General features: G+C 38.8%; 1 protein-coding gene across 1 annotated transcript in view; it reads right to left on the bottom strand.

The window, feature by feature from the left end:
• The window catches only part of TBC1D1 (TBC1 domain family member 1), a 109875-nt gene that overhangs the window by 39966 nt on the left and 56547 nt on the right, over positions 1-13362 (bottom strand). The window contains exons 6-11 of the mRNA XM_082483018.1: positions 13269-13360; positions 11555-11665; positions 8810-8938; positions 6294-6380; positions 4346-4596; positions 2458-2586 (exon numbers count right to left, since the gene is read on the bottom strand). Of these exons, the coding sequence (XP_082339144.1) occupies positions 2458-2586; positions 4346-4596; positions 6294-6380; positions 8810-8938; positions 11555-11665; positions 13269-13360 (799 nt within the window). The remainder of the gene's footprint in view (positions 1-2457; positions 2587-4345; positions 4597-6293; positions 6381-8809; positions 8939-11554; positions 11666-13268; positions 13361-13362) is intronic.

Genomic DNA, 13362 nt, shown 5'->3' with positions numbered 1-13362 from the left:
AGTTGACCATGAGCCAGCAATGTGCCCTTGTGGCTAAGAAGGCCAATGGTATCCTGGGGTGCATTAAAAACTGCGTGGCCAGCAAATCGAGGGAGGTTATCCTCCCCCTCTACTCCGCCCTGGTGAGGCCACACACGTATGGAGTACCAGGTCCAGTTCTTGGCTCCCCAGTTCAAGAAAGACAGGGAACTACTGGGGAAAGTCCAACAGAAGGCTATGAAGATGATCAAGGGAATGGAGCACCTGTCTTGTGAGGAAAGGCTGAGAAACCTGTGTCTGTTTAGCCTGGAGAAGGGAAGACTGAGAGGGGATCTCGTCAATGCTTATAAATATCTAAAGGGCAGGTGTCAAGAGGATGGGGCCAGACTCTTCAGTGGAGCCCAGCGACAGGACAAGGGGCAACGGGCACAAACCAGAACACAGGAAATTCCACCCCAACATGAGGAAAAACTTTACTTTGAGGGTGCCAGAGCACTGGAACAGGCTGCCCAGAGAGGTTGTGGAATCTCCTTCTCTGGAGATATTCAAAACCGGGCTGGAGGCATTCCTGTCCAACCTGCTCTAGGTGAAGCTGCTTTGGCAGGGGGGTTGGACTAGATGATCTCTGAAGGTCCCTTTCAACCCCTACCATTCTGTGAATGAAAACAGAAAATTACTTGACTGGTAATACTAGAAGATCTTTTATCAGAAGAGTACACAAAGACACCTCAGTAGGAGAATTTACTCCCGAAAAACTAAGTTTAAGAAAGAACTGCTTCTGATAAACCATAATGCGTTTAGCGCTGTCTCCTGAAGATGTGAATGGGAGGGGGGATACTCTGGGATAATCACTAGTATGAAATGAAGCTGTTCTTTAGTAGCTGGTTGGTACTGAGCATGAAGAAGATAAGGCTGTAGAACGGTGTGCCCTGCAAACAGGTTTCACTTACAATCAGATTGTAAATCTGTCACAATTACACGGTAATTTCCCTTACAGAATACAATCAACTCAGGCAGTTTGACTTTATAGATTTAAACTCATTAACCCATTTGATATCCCTATCAATTTCTGTTTTCAGTCTTGTTGCTTAGAAATTCAATATGGTATACCCTTAAACAACAGGGAAATGGAAGGAGAAATTGCTACTGTGCATGCAGAATCATTATCAAATCTACTTGGAAAAATCTACTTTTGAGAACTTAACCTTCAGGATTCAAGTAAGTTTTATTAAAGTGAAGAGCGAGGAGGACATTGTAGACTCACATTTCCTCCCCTGAGCTATACCATACTTCTGAGGTGAAGCTAAATTAAGAGATGCTAGCTAGTACTCAGCAAATACAACAGAAGGAACTCCAGGGAGGCTGTGGAGTCCCCTTCTCTGGAGATTTTCAAGCCCCGCCTGGATGCAGTCCTAAGTAATGTCCTCTAGTCAATCCTGCTTTAGCAGGGGAGTTGGCCTAGGTGATCTCTAGGGGTCCCTTCCAACTCTGAAAATCTCATGATCCCATGAACTGATGAAACAAGGTTCTTAGTTGTGTATTTTCTCAGGATGAGAGGAAGCAGCACCTTGGGGAAATATGAAACCTTCACCCAAGAGAATAAATAGCAGCAATAAAAATTGCTTGCCAACGGCCAGTGACTGTTGACAGCGCTTCCAAGGATATATGGTCTCATTAGCCTTTTGGGCTAAAATAAGCAGTTTTAGCTCAAGGGGTTGAGAAGGGGTTTCACAGTTAAGATTTTTAGGGAGCTACTTGTTTCAGGTTCTCAGGGAAATGATGGGTTAATGTCCTTTTCTCAATGTTCTCTATATGTAATTTTGTTCTATGAAAGGAGGTACAGAAAAGTATCATTTGATATTGCTCAAAGTAACCAAGAGAAATACATGAGCTGGTGGGTCGGGGGTTTTTGTTTGTTTGTTTTTGAGGGTTTTGAGGGGAGTTGAGGGATGTGGGTTTCCTTTTTGATTGTGGTTTTTGGTTGGTTGTCTTTTTTTTTTTAATCAGCTCTCCACAGTCCTGCTATTTCTTGCCCCATTTAGTTAACTTAGTCAATTTGCCTTTAATGTCAGGCACAAAAGAATATTAATATGTTTCTGTGTTACCATGAACAAAGCAGAAAAGAACTGAATGATTCATGAGGGACAGAATGAGCTGGATCACAGGTTCTTGGCAACTTACCCCTCATAATTTGAGCAGTGCTCCTGTCTGCTGCATAACAAGTTGCTTTGGAGCAACTGGCTCTAAAGAAAGTCATGTGTACATGTGTCTGAAAGAATCTTATTTATTAAATTAAAAAAATTATGTAAGTAGCAGGTCTACATTCAGTAGCACAGCAGTTAAAGACTTCCATCTCCCATAAAAATCTACCATCTTTGATCTATATTAAATTATTTTAATTATTTGCACTATAGAGCTTCATATTTATGACACAGTAAAACAAACCCTACCCCAAACTATGTACAGGTGCTAGCTCACCTCTTTTGTGCAAAATGCCCACTTTGTTCTCCACTTGAATTATGCCTTAGATATTTAAAAAAGTTGGGCGAAGATGCCGAGGGATTAAGACGAGCTAGAGTAGGAGAACGCACAAGTTGACCAGAAGAACTTTTAGATTCGCCGACAGATGTGTTCAAACCGTATAGTGGGATTGGATTCCAACCAGAGCGATGGAGTTGAGGTAGCACAAAGAACAAAACACAGTAAGAGAGGAAAGGGGGGAGGAGGGGAAGTGAAATCCCTCTCTAATCTTTGAAAGGGACTTGGCACACACAAATGAGCTATTTCCTATTTTTTTCCACAGTTAATGCAGTAACTAAGAGGCTGAACATTTTAACCCAATCAGCAAAGTCCCAAATACACACTTACAGGCTTTAGCAAGGCATTTCAGCATATGACTAAATTTTAAGTCCCAAAAAACTGTCACTGACGCACCCCTTTCTTCTCCCTCATATCTGCTTTCCCTTGGTTTCTACGTTCAAGTTAGGCATATGATCAAAAGTTCTAATGGATGAGAAGTGAAATGCTACATGAAGAACCGAATTTATTTACATTTTGGAAGCAATTTATGAATTGAGGTAAACTGTTCAAAAACACTCATAAAATGTACAAGACTTGTTAAAAGTCTGTCACTCCAGTGATTTTTGAGAACTTTAGGTATACTTTTCTTCTAAGTTTTCAATTTCCCTTGGCTCTATACATTTGTTGTGAAAGGGAAGCAACAGGCATTTCTTTATGGTTTGAGTTATGAGAGGGAGCAGGCACACTCAGGTCTTACTAAAAATTACATGATCAAACCCAAATAGAAATAACCAAGGAAATGAAAATTATACTTAATTTCTAGCTGCCTTCCTATAGTAAGAGAAGAACTCATTGAACAAGCAGCTACAAGAATCAGGGCAACTCTCACCAAGATAACAGACCAACAACACAAGTCCTAAACTGCACTACAAAAATTCCAGTACTTTAGAATTAAAAAGGTTCAAAGAAGGGACAAAAAGGCAAGCCAGGTTATGTTTCCTTTCAAATACTATAATTCTCTTTTTTTCACTGTCATCACCTATTTCAGGCATGTTCGTTTACTGCCCTGCCTCCTGCAGGGAAAAGTGAGCTGGAACACATACAGATTTCCTACTGTCTAACTTGTATAAACGAGCAGTTTTGGCAGCAAAACAGAAGCCTACAGACAGAAATGTTTCCATAGTAATTGGGAAAAGCCAGATAGAGGGAGGGAAGAAAACTGCCATAAAGTTAAGAGGAGACTTTAGTGATGTGGAGGCAGGCTTTTGACGGAGGATAGCTTGAAGAATATTAGCATGAAGTCAAGCAGTAGCTTGTTTTTGTGAGTAAAATCTACATAGGCTCATCGAAAAGCTAGACAGGAGCCTCCCCTCGATCAACAATTAGGCAATTTATGTCAGTCCTGTGTGTTATTTTCAAGTCACACATGAATTCACCTACTATTAAGGTTTTCAGCATCACAAATGCTACTGGATTCTTCTCTATAAATATATAAGAAGTAGCATTTATTTACACTGCTCACAAATCAAAAGAACAAAAATTGCAAACTATAATCTAATCCCTTAGGAGCACTCCTGTGTTATGCTTACACTTAGTTCTGTGGAACTACACATCTCATATTTTCTCTCCCCTGTGGAGCACACAGGGCTAAAAGTGTTTTTAAACAGAATACCTACAAACCTCCAAAGAGCGACACACTGCTAGGATACAGTTCTTATCCATTAAGAGGACATACTGGGTACACAGTTATCATCCCCAAATATGCCCTCAACAAAAGAAATCATAGCCCGCTTTTAATAAGTCTTACTTTCTTTTGTGAGGAGTCTCTGTGCTCACTGAGTGATACCTCATAAGTTTCCTCTGGGGAACAGATGGCGATGTTTCAACAGGTACCAGAGATTCCTGGCTTTCCGTTGGCAAATGACTCAGCGTGTTTGCTCGCCTCCGAAAGCTTTGCTGAGGTAATGTAACAGACTGCTCAATGGGAGAATCATCTGCATCGCTGGAGAGATCACCCACTGATCCACGGGTCTTGACAGCGTTTTCTGTAGGAAGTGTAGGAAGTCTGTCTTTCTCCTTTTCACACAATGGTGGTTCCTAGCAGTGCAAAGAATAAGGTTATTAATATGTGGGTTTAAAATCAATCTTTGAGGTTGCAGTCCCATGTCATTATTCACATCCCATTGAGACCTGCTTCAAACTTGCACATTTTTATCATGATGGCTCACAAAAAGAATCTTTGATGTTTTATGTCTTTGTTATTAATCATTTAGGTCAACAAATCACAGTCTCCATTTTAAAGAGAAAAAGTAATTTTGAGAGCAATTGTATTTTACAGCATGTTGAGTACAGCTCCGTAGGAATGGGGTCAGAACAGAACAGATGGGTCAGGTCTGGGTAACAGTGACAGCAATGAAAAGGGTAGCATTGCAGACTACTGTATAGTTAGCATCCCATCTAACGATATAATATTCCTCTTGTAGGACTTTAGTCCTACGACTAGATGCCTGTTTCAGTCCAAAACCATGCATTTTTCATCATTCTCCACCTCATGTGTTTCTTGCAGAGTCAGCCATACTTTCACAAACAGAAGCAGAAAGGGCAGACTCTTGACTACCTGAAGTCAGGAGTCTGTAGGTGATGAGGCACTGCAGCAGAATCAATAGCTGTATCCAAGACTGCAGAGTGCTAGGCTGCCTCTAAGGAAGAAGGCTCACTTCTATGCTCTTTGTTTATATTGTTTTATTCAGACTAAAAGCTTTCTAACCATGCGAAGGGGGAAATTACTCCACTTCTTGTTTTAGTTTTATGTTTCTTATGAATGCAATCCTGCACTCACATCATGTAGTTTCAGGGCTGAAACCAGCCAGATTAGGACCAGCAGTAATTATTGCATTTGTTCAGCTGCACGTTGTTGCAAGATTCGATGATGTTATGTAATATTTTATTCATATATATAGACTCACATGATAAAATACATACAGACAAAATATATAGTTATATACAGTACATGGTATTTCTAATTCAAATGGAGCCCCAGTTGCGCTGCTCTTTTTTATAGTATGGGGAACAGAACAAAAGGCCTGAAAGCAACTTGAAACTTCTGGAGAACAGAAACATAGATTTACTATGAGTCCCATCTTGTCAAAAAATATGGAAATCTCCAGGGAAAGTCTACAGATAACAGCATCTTATGTGTCACCATTGTATTGACATGTGAATCCTATTTCCTTGCCTGAATCTCTGTTACCAGAGTAAACTGGGAAACTACTTTGTTCAAGTTGTCCCTCAGAGGACTCACACACATTCTAACATATTACATGTGTGAGAAATTATTTGGGTAATCACCCTGCAAATTCTAAAAAATGTAAATATTGCTTCAAGCTGGGAAAAAAAAAAAAAAAAGAAAAATGAAAGGCAGTGTCTGATCCAAGAGGCTGCCTGCAATGAACGCAGCCTCAACACCCCCAGAGGGACTCAACACACAAATAAAGACACACCCTATGGAGTAGCAGCAGGACAGGCAGGTAGGAAGCAAAGGACATGCTTACCCTCCTACTCCATGATACTGTTTTTATCACACTGTTTGGCTGTTCTGAGGTTTATTTGTTTTCACACAAGCAGTTAGCTTGTCTACCCCCAAAAAATAATCAAAACAAAATACAAGATGTTAGAACAGAACAATTATAAGAGCAGTTGGTAACCGCATTTCACATCTGACTAGTTGTTTCAGGGAATATTATCTGAAGTTTCTAAGTATGTGCATTCACCCATTCACCCCAGGCTTTACTTACTTTATTTGTGCTGCTTAAGGTACTGGATGTGGAGCTGTCCAAATCCACAGCACCAGAACTGTCCAGCGGACCTCGGGCTTTACTGCCCTGGAGAGATAAAGCACACCAGCAGTGAAGATTATAATACATAGAATCACAGATTGGAAGGAACCTTGAAGATCACCGAGTTCCAACCCCCCTGCCATGGGCAGGGACACCTCCCACCAGACCAGGTTGCTCAAAGCCCCATCCAGACTGGCCTTGAACACCTCCAGGGATGGGGCCTCCACAACTTCCCTGGGCAACCTGTGCCAGTGCCTCACCACCCTCAGAGTGAAAAATTTCTTCCTAATGCCTAATCTAAATCTACCTTCTTCCAGTTTGAAGCCATTCCCCCTCATCCTATCGCTACCTGCCCTAGTAAAAAGTCCTTCCCCAGCTCTCCTGTAGGCCCCCTTTAGGTACTGGAAGGCCGCAATAAGGTCTACATATGGGGCATATCCAAAAGAGATTTGTGTAGCATGGTCAGAAACTGTAATTTTCAAAGACAGTATCAAATTCAATTTCCTGAAATGCCTAAGAATAGCCTTTGCCCCTGCGAGAAACATAGGCTTCATTCAGGACGGTCACTGACATTTTAAAGGATCCTGTGGAATTAAGGAATTCTCATGGGCAATGGTGTGCTTTCCATGATATGTACATAACCACATATTGCATATATGTACTATAACTATTATTAAAGTACCTTCTGTATTCCAAACAGGACATTTTCACACTAGGTACTTCTTATCAAGATACAAAGAAATGAAAAGGCCGTCTATTACAAAGGACTTAAAACTATATAAATTTAACACATAGCAAATTGTAATTTCTGGTATTATCATTTCAATGCCTAAAAATCAGAAAGCATAAATATTTTTGTATAATCTTTTCAACAATATTTTTTGTATAATTTGACTAATGTTTTTACGTAATCAAGAAAAATATCAAAAAACCTATTGATGGATTCTTATGTGCTAACATAACTACGGAACTTGTATCTTCCTAACCTTAAATGGTATCTTTTATGTTCTGAAGTTAAAGATTACATTCTCTTTGATCTGTTATCCCAGGTAAAATATAAAATGTTATCATTATTCACAGTAGTGACTATTCTCTCCTTGAAGCTCAGACAAATGTTTTGCCTCAGATCTGTTCAAAATCAAGAATTTCCATCAAAACAGCCATGACAATGAATATGCAACCAATATACAGCTGTGCTTAGGTGAAGACAGCTTATGCTAGTCAGGGCAAACTGCCAAAAATTAGAACAGTAACCACTATAGTTAGTGTAACAACATTAACTTTATGTTTCACATCCCGAACACAGCCACAGCAGGATTTTATGAGGCTGAACTTCAGAAATCCTGGCTGGGAAGTAATGAGGGGACATATTCAACTAAAAGTCCTCTCTACATGCATAATTATGACAGGGAGAACGTGTTTTTGCCATCGTTTGTTTCATGGGAACAGGTTGGATAGGATGTCTGAAATGAGCTTTGAAAGCCTAGTTTTGTCGCTACAAGTTGCATGTCTATGAGCTAATAAACTGTACTAGATCTTGCTTCAATGTAGCTGTTTGCTGATGAGAAATGAGAATGCTCAAGTTTTGTTCCTTAATATTTGTTGTTTGGCATTCTGTCACAACTCTTTTTTTTTTTTTTAATGGAGAAGGTATGATTTTTTTAAATCCTTTGTCAAGCATAAGTCTTTCCAAGTCTCCTATTATTTTTGTCAGGCTTTTTCTGTGAGTTGCAAAACAAAGAATATTTGAATGAGAAGGCATTCCGCAGGTTTAAGTAATGCTTAAACTTGACATCTGATTTGTTTTCTTAACTGCTGCTGTACACTTTCAGAAGATATTTTTCAGTCATCTGTTCATGATAAACGTTTTCCCAACATGCCTTCTTGGGGATCACTATCACATAGGACTCCAAGTTTTTCCCACTGACACTTTACAAAGAATTTCACCTGATGTGGTATTGCATAAACGCCTTCATATTCTTAGTGTCCTCTGAAGTTCTTTACGCTCCTCTAGTATTTAGAAGTTCAGATGCCCCATTATTCCCCAGTTCTGTGTCACTAATAAATACTACCTCATTAGGAATGCTCAGTCAGTTCCCTAAAGGTTTCCTTCTACATAAAGACAAGTGAACAATCCATTACTTTTTAAATTTTCTAAATCCAAAAGAGAAATAAAACAATGGTCGCTTTTCATAAGTTCTAATGCCCAACTTCATATTAACTTTCTGAAATGCATATATACGCTACTTCTTATCTAGCAATTAGTTCACTTCTTCCAGGACTTGGTATTCTCTTTACCAAAGCCCTGCTTTGTTTTGTCTCCTCCTAACATAGGCACTCAAATATTTTTGTCACTGTGCCTTTAATAACCACTTGGCTACAACCTGGAAGGATAACAAATATGACTTTTCTATCATTTAAATAAATACAACAATGAAATTCTGTTCAGAGGCAATAAACATGAAGATACTCACACGTGATAAAATACTTTCAAATGATTCCGTCAGAGATCTTTTTGCTTTGTTCTTTAACATATCTAATCTGAATCTCGGAGCACTGCTGGGCACCTCATTTACAGCATTCTCAGCGGGTGGGTGGGAAGCCTGCAAGTGTTTAAAAACATAAATGTGAAATACTCAACAGCCTAGAGCAGAATCTCAGTGAACAGTCAGTCTGAAAACTTCTGTAACCTGAATCAATACTTTCTTCTGGTGTCGTTGGCTTTTCATGTCTTTTTCTCCACTGATACTTATATTGAAGTTTAACAAACTATTCTAACGTAAGACCAGGAAATCTCTTAAAGGGAATGTGTTGAGTTTAGTAGCAAGCTTCAGAAGGATTGCCATTTTGATAGGGATTTGTGTCTGCGTGGGCAATTTTTCTTTAATGCCAAAGTACAACTATAAATTCTAAATGTTTAAGTGTAAAAGATTAGAGATTTCTCATGGATTTACTCTTCCTCAGCCAAGAAATTAATCAAAATTGATGAAGCTCGTAATTAACAAGAACTCTCAAGTGTCTTCATTCTATTAAAATGGGGCTTTCTAAGGGCCAGGAAGATGTATAGCAATCTGACTCCTCTATGTATTTCACCAGTAGAAACACTTCCACTGTAAAGCTAAAGGTCTGTTGAGAGTTTTGCTTTTTAAATAAATATTTCAGTCCATTTTTAGTCCTTGTGAAGACAAATACAAATATGACAAATACAAAAATGACACTACAATGCAAATATTACCATCCAAACCTAACACCTGCAGTAGAAACCAGAGCACAGTTTTCAGCGTTATTTTTGGAGGTTCATCTTGAGGCTGCCAGGCACTATAGCCCTCTCTACCTGGCCCTAATTTCAGAGATCTGAAAGCTTCATCTATGTAACTATTAGTACACGGGCAGCTGAATAGCACATCATCACCATCATCAAATAGTCCTGTCTAGATATAATTTTGAAGCATCCTATTTCCAGTACGACAAAGTTACAGGCTTCTGTATTTTCTTTTTACCTTCACTCATCCTATCCTCAAAGGAGAAATCAGATTCTGCCTGTTACTATGTTCTTATGGAAAGACACTTATTTTGAAGGTCATTTTTGTTAAATGAGATCCGTGTACTAGTATCACATTTAACTTTCTTCCTCCCCCAATTTGAATATTAAAAAAAAAAAAAAGTGATGAAAAACACAAAAGGGAATACCTATGCAGAACCGAAGGGAACATGGACATCAGGATGGCATGGGTTAATGATTGTTGAGACAAATAATGCTGCCAGAGTACATGTTCAAAGGTATCTGCTATTACACAGCTCTGGAGATAGATTAGCATAACATTTTGTATTTACTCTGATAAGACAAATGATGGACCGAGGGCAAGTCAACTCTGTTTTTAGAGCACTGGCATCTTTGCAAGTGTCAGATTAACCAATTTTGGTTCCAGGAACTGAGCAAATAGACTGTAGCAGGCCTGAGGAATTTTCAAATCACACCGAAGATGTATTAAGATATTATCTTGCTTCGTATATCCCTATTTCCAAGCCATTCAGGACTGACAACTACCTGATAATCAGCTGGCATTAGACCAAATAAAAATATTTCAGGTATGATGATAGAGGACCCCAGGCAAAGTTTCCTCCTGTCATGCATAACTACAATGCTTTTTTCTTAAAAACATATTTCTGGTGAAATGCTCAAGACAAGAAATCAGAGAACAAAATATGCAAAGTTTTCTTCCTGCTTCCTCAGGGAGGTCAATAATTAGCCAGTAAGCCATAAAAGGAGAAGAGATTAAACAAAGCAAACAAATAGTATATGAAGACTCCCTGCTATTTCCCTGATTTCCTCAGGGGGCTAAGTACTCTCCATATACATTCATTTGCTAGTTTATATCACAAATGGCCAACAGCAGTCGTCACAATGGAATTACCAGCCAGCAGTGGTGAGACAGCCAAGGCTTTTGAAAGGGTCAAATAATTAGAACTGAAAGTTTCCAGAGAATGGGTACTGATTCTCTTTTAAATACAAACCTCCTCGAGGTGTCTCCAGTTAGTCAGTCACAAACCAAGGCACCCGAAGTCATTAATCCCTTTTGAAAAAAAATCGTAACTGTGCTGTATAAATAGCCAGTTAAACAGCACCGATGCAACCTGATACAGAGGGAAAGGGAGCTCAGCTCTCTGGGAATGGATGGCAGTCCCTGCTGCTGTTTCTGCAGCAATCCTCCTCAGCTACTCCTCCTTGAGGCCACTTCAAATAGTGCTTTGCACACGATAAATAACTTCCAGCTCTCGAGTAAATGTAATGGCCTTTATCAAGGATCAAATCCAATGTGTTGTCAGGACACTGACTCACACAGACAGACAGCGGATGGCAAATGCCACAGATTGGCTGAGAGCAATTACAAATTCATTATATATTCTCTCACATACATTGAATTTTCATTGTAGTGAGAAGAAAGAAACAACCAAATTCGTGGTCTACCTTGTTTGCATCTCTGTCTCCCAGGCCCGAAATCAGACTGTACCGGGTACCTCAAAACCTGAGATATGCTTGTCTTGGCACACAAGAATAGCCTACGAGTCATAAGCACAACCAGTGTTCACCACTGCCTATAGTTTGAAGTTCCAAAATGCCAGTGATGGAAATTTGCCTTTCGAAATATCTAAAATTGGAATGGAAGATTTCTTCCTGGATCTTCCTTACATAAAACTAAAGCTGGATTATTACTTACCTGTTTTGCATCTCCAACATGAACATGGTCCTTCTGTTTTTCTTCATACATGTTTCTCAAAACAGAGATAACCAACTCATTCTCTTTTTGATCATTTCTTGGCCTTAATTTCTTTAATTGAAAACACCACAGTCATTATACATTTGTATAACAGTTAGCAAATATTTACATTTTGTCACTGTCAATACAACGTTAGTGTAAGACCAAGTTTAACTTGGTTAATGCTACCACTCCAGTCCACCAGAGGACACCAGTGTCCCAGGCAAAGCAGCAACACAGCCAGAGACGCTTGTCCTCAGTACATATCAGAACGAAAGATAAAGGACAACTGTAGAGGTATCAAATTGCCACAACCAAATAAAGACTTTAAAAAGTATTTTTGCCAATTTGCTTTTGATGTAAAGAAAACAAAAACACTGAGTTTGTAGCACACATGAAGTACTGTCTTGCAGTTATGATGTGCAACCCATCTCCTAGAAATCCCGCTCATCGAACACATCATTTTTGGCAAAAGACGTAGGTATTTTAAAAATTAGTGCACAAAGTGAACATATTTGTCTCTGCTGCATTCTATTTAGATCTGAATTACTGCAAGAGAAAACGTTTTTAAAACAATTTATTATAGCATTGAATCCCAGAAACCTAACTTTTGAAAAGCATATGCTGTTTTAAGCTTATTGATGCAGAAGATACAGTATGAATTAGCTAAAGCCAGGGTAGCACATCCAATTAATAAAAACATCCTTAGAAAGACGGTTATCTAAAAATGCAAATCATGGTTACAACACATGGAGCTGTACAAATGTGACAACTAAAATTTCAGGTAGTCCAACTCAAAAAATCAGCTGAACAAGATAGGCAGGAGATACGTACTTTACCCTTGGTTTTCCCAAGTTGAAAGTTTGCAGACTCTCACCAGAAGCAATTAACAGTTTCCTGTGACTACTGGAAGCTTTGGACTGTTAAATGTGTGCAGAATACTAAAAGGCAATATTGCCAGCTAGCTGCTGTACACTAAGAAACGACTTAGCTCCTGGAATCGCTCCCACAGAGTAACTTCCAAATTTGGTACTGAATGATAAACTGCCACATGGAAACACACAAAGAGACTGAAATGACTCAATAGAGGAAGGAAACACTATTTAAAAAAAAAAAAAATCTGAAATTTCCTAATCTTCAATAGAGTGCCAAGCCCAATGACATTTCCTACAATATTCACCATCTGTCTTAAATTGAGCTATGCTTTCCTCTGAGCTAAAATGGATTTCATTCAGAAGACAGAAAGTTAAACTTTTATAGTTAGTTTGACAAGTATTAAGATCTAGGATAAATTTTAGGCAGGAAATTTTCTGATCTGGGAATGTTACAGTAATTTTTTTGGTCAAAGTAACAGTTGAATGTTCTCACAGTACAAGTTACTGCCTCGACCCACAAAAAAAATGTGCAGTTTTACTCAGTGAGAAGTCAAAATTTTCATGGAAAACAAGTAGTAATAGGGGAATAAAAATGGGTAAAATAAGCCATTTTCATCAAAAGACAAGCTTTTCACAGCTCTGGAAAAATAATGATATTGAAATTAAAACACAAGGTGATTAACAGTCTACTAAATAAAGACAATGAATAATAAAAAATCCCCACAACTTTTGGTGCTTCACACTGATGTTAGCAAAAAACATCAACTGCTTTAAAATCTTGTAGGAAACAAAGAGCTTACCTTAACCTCTTCAAAAACAGAGGCCTGCTCCTGGTTATTTAGTGTTGTTAGATGCTTTTGTAGTTCTATTTTAGTCTTAGAAGGGTGTAACCCT

Source organism: Vanellus vanellus, assembly GCF_965231255.1.
Source record: "Vanellus vanellus genome assembly, chromosome: 4".
Lineage (NCBI taxonomy): Eukaryota > Metazoa > Chordata > Aves > Charadriiformes > Charadriidae > Vanellus > Vanellus vanellus.
This window is presented reverse-complemented; position numbering and strand designations above follow the sequence as displayed.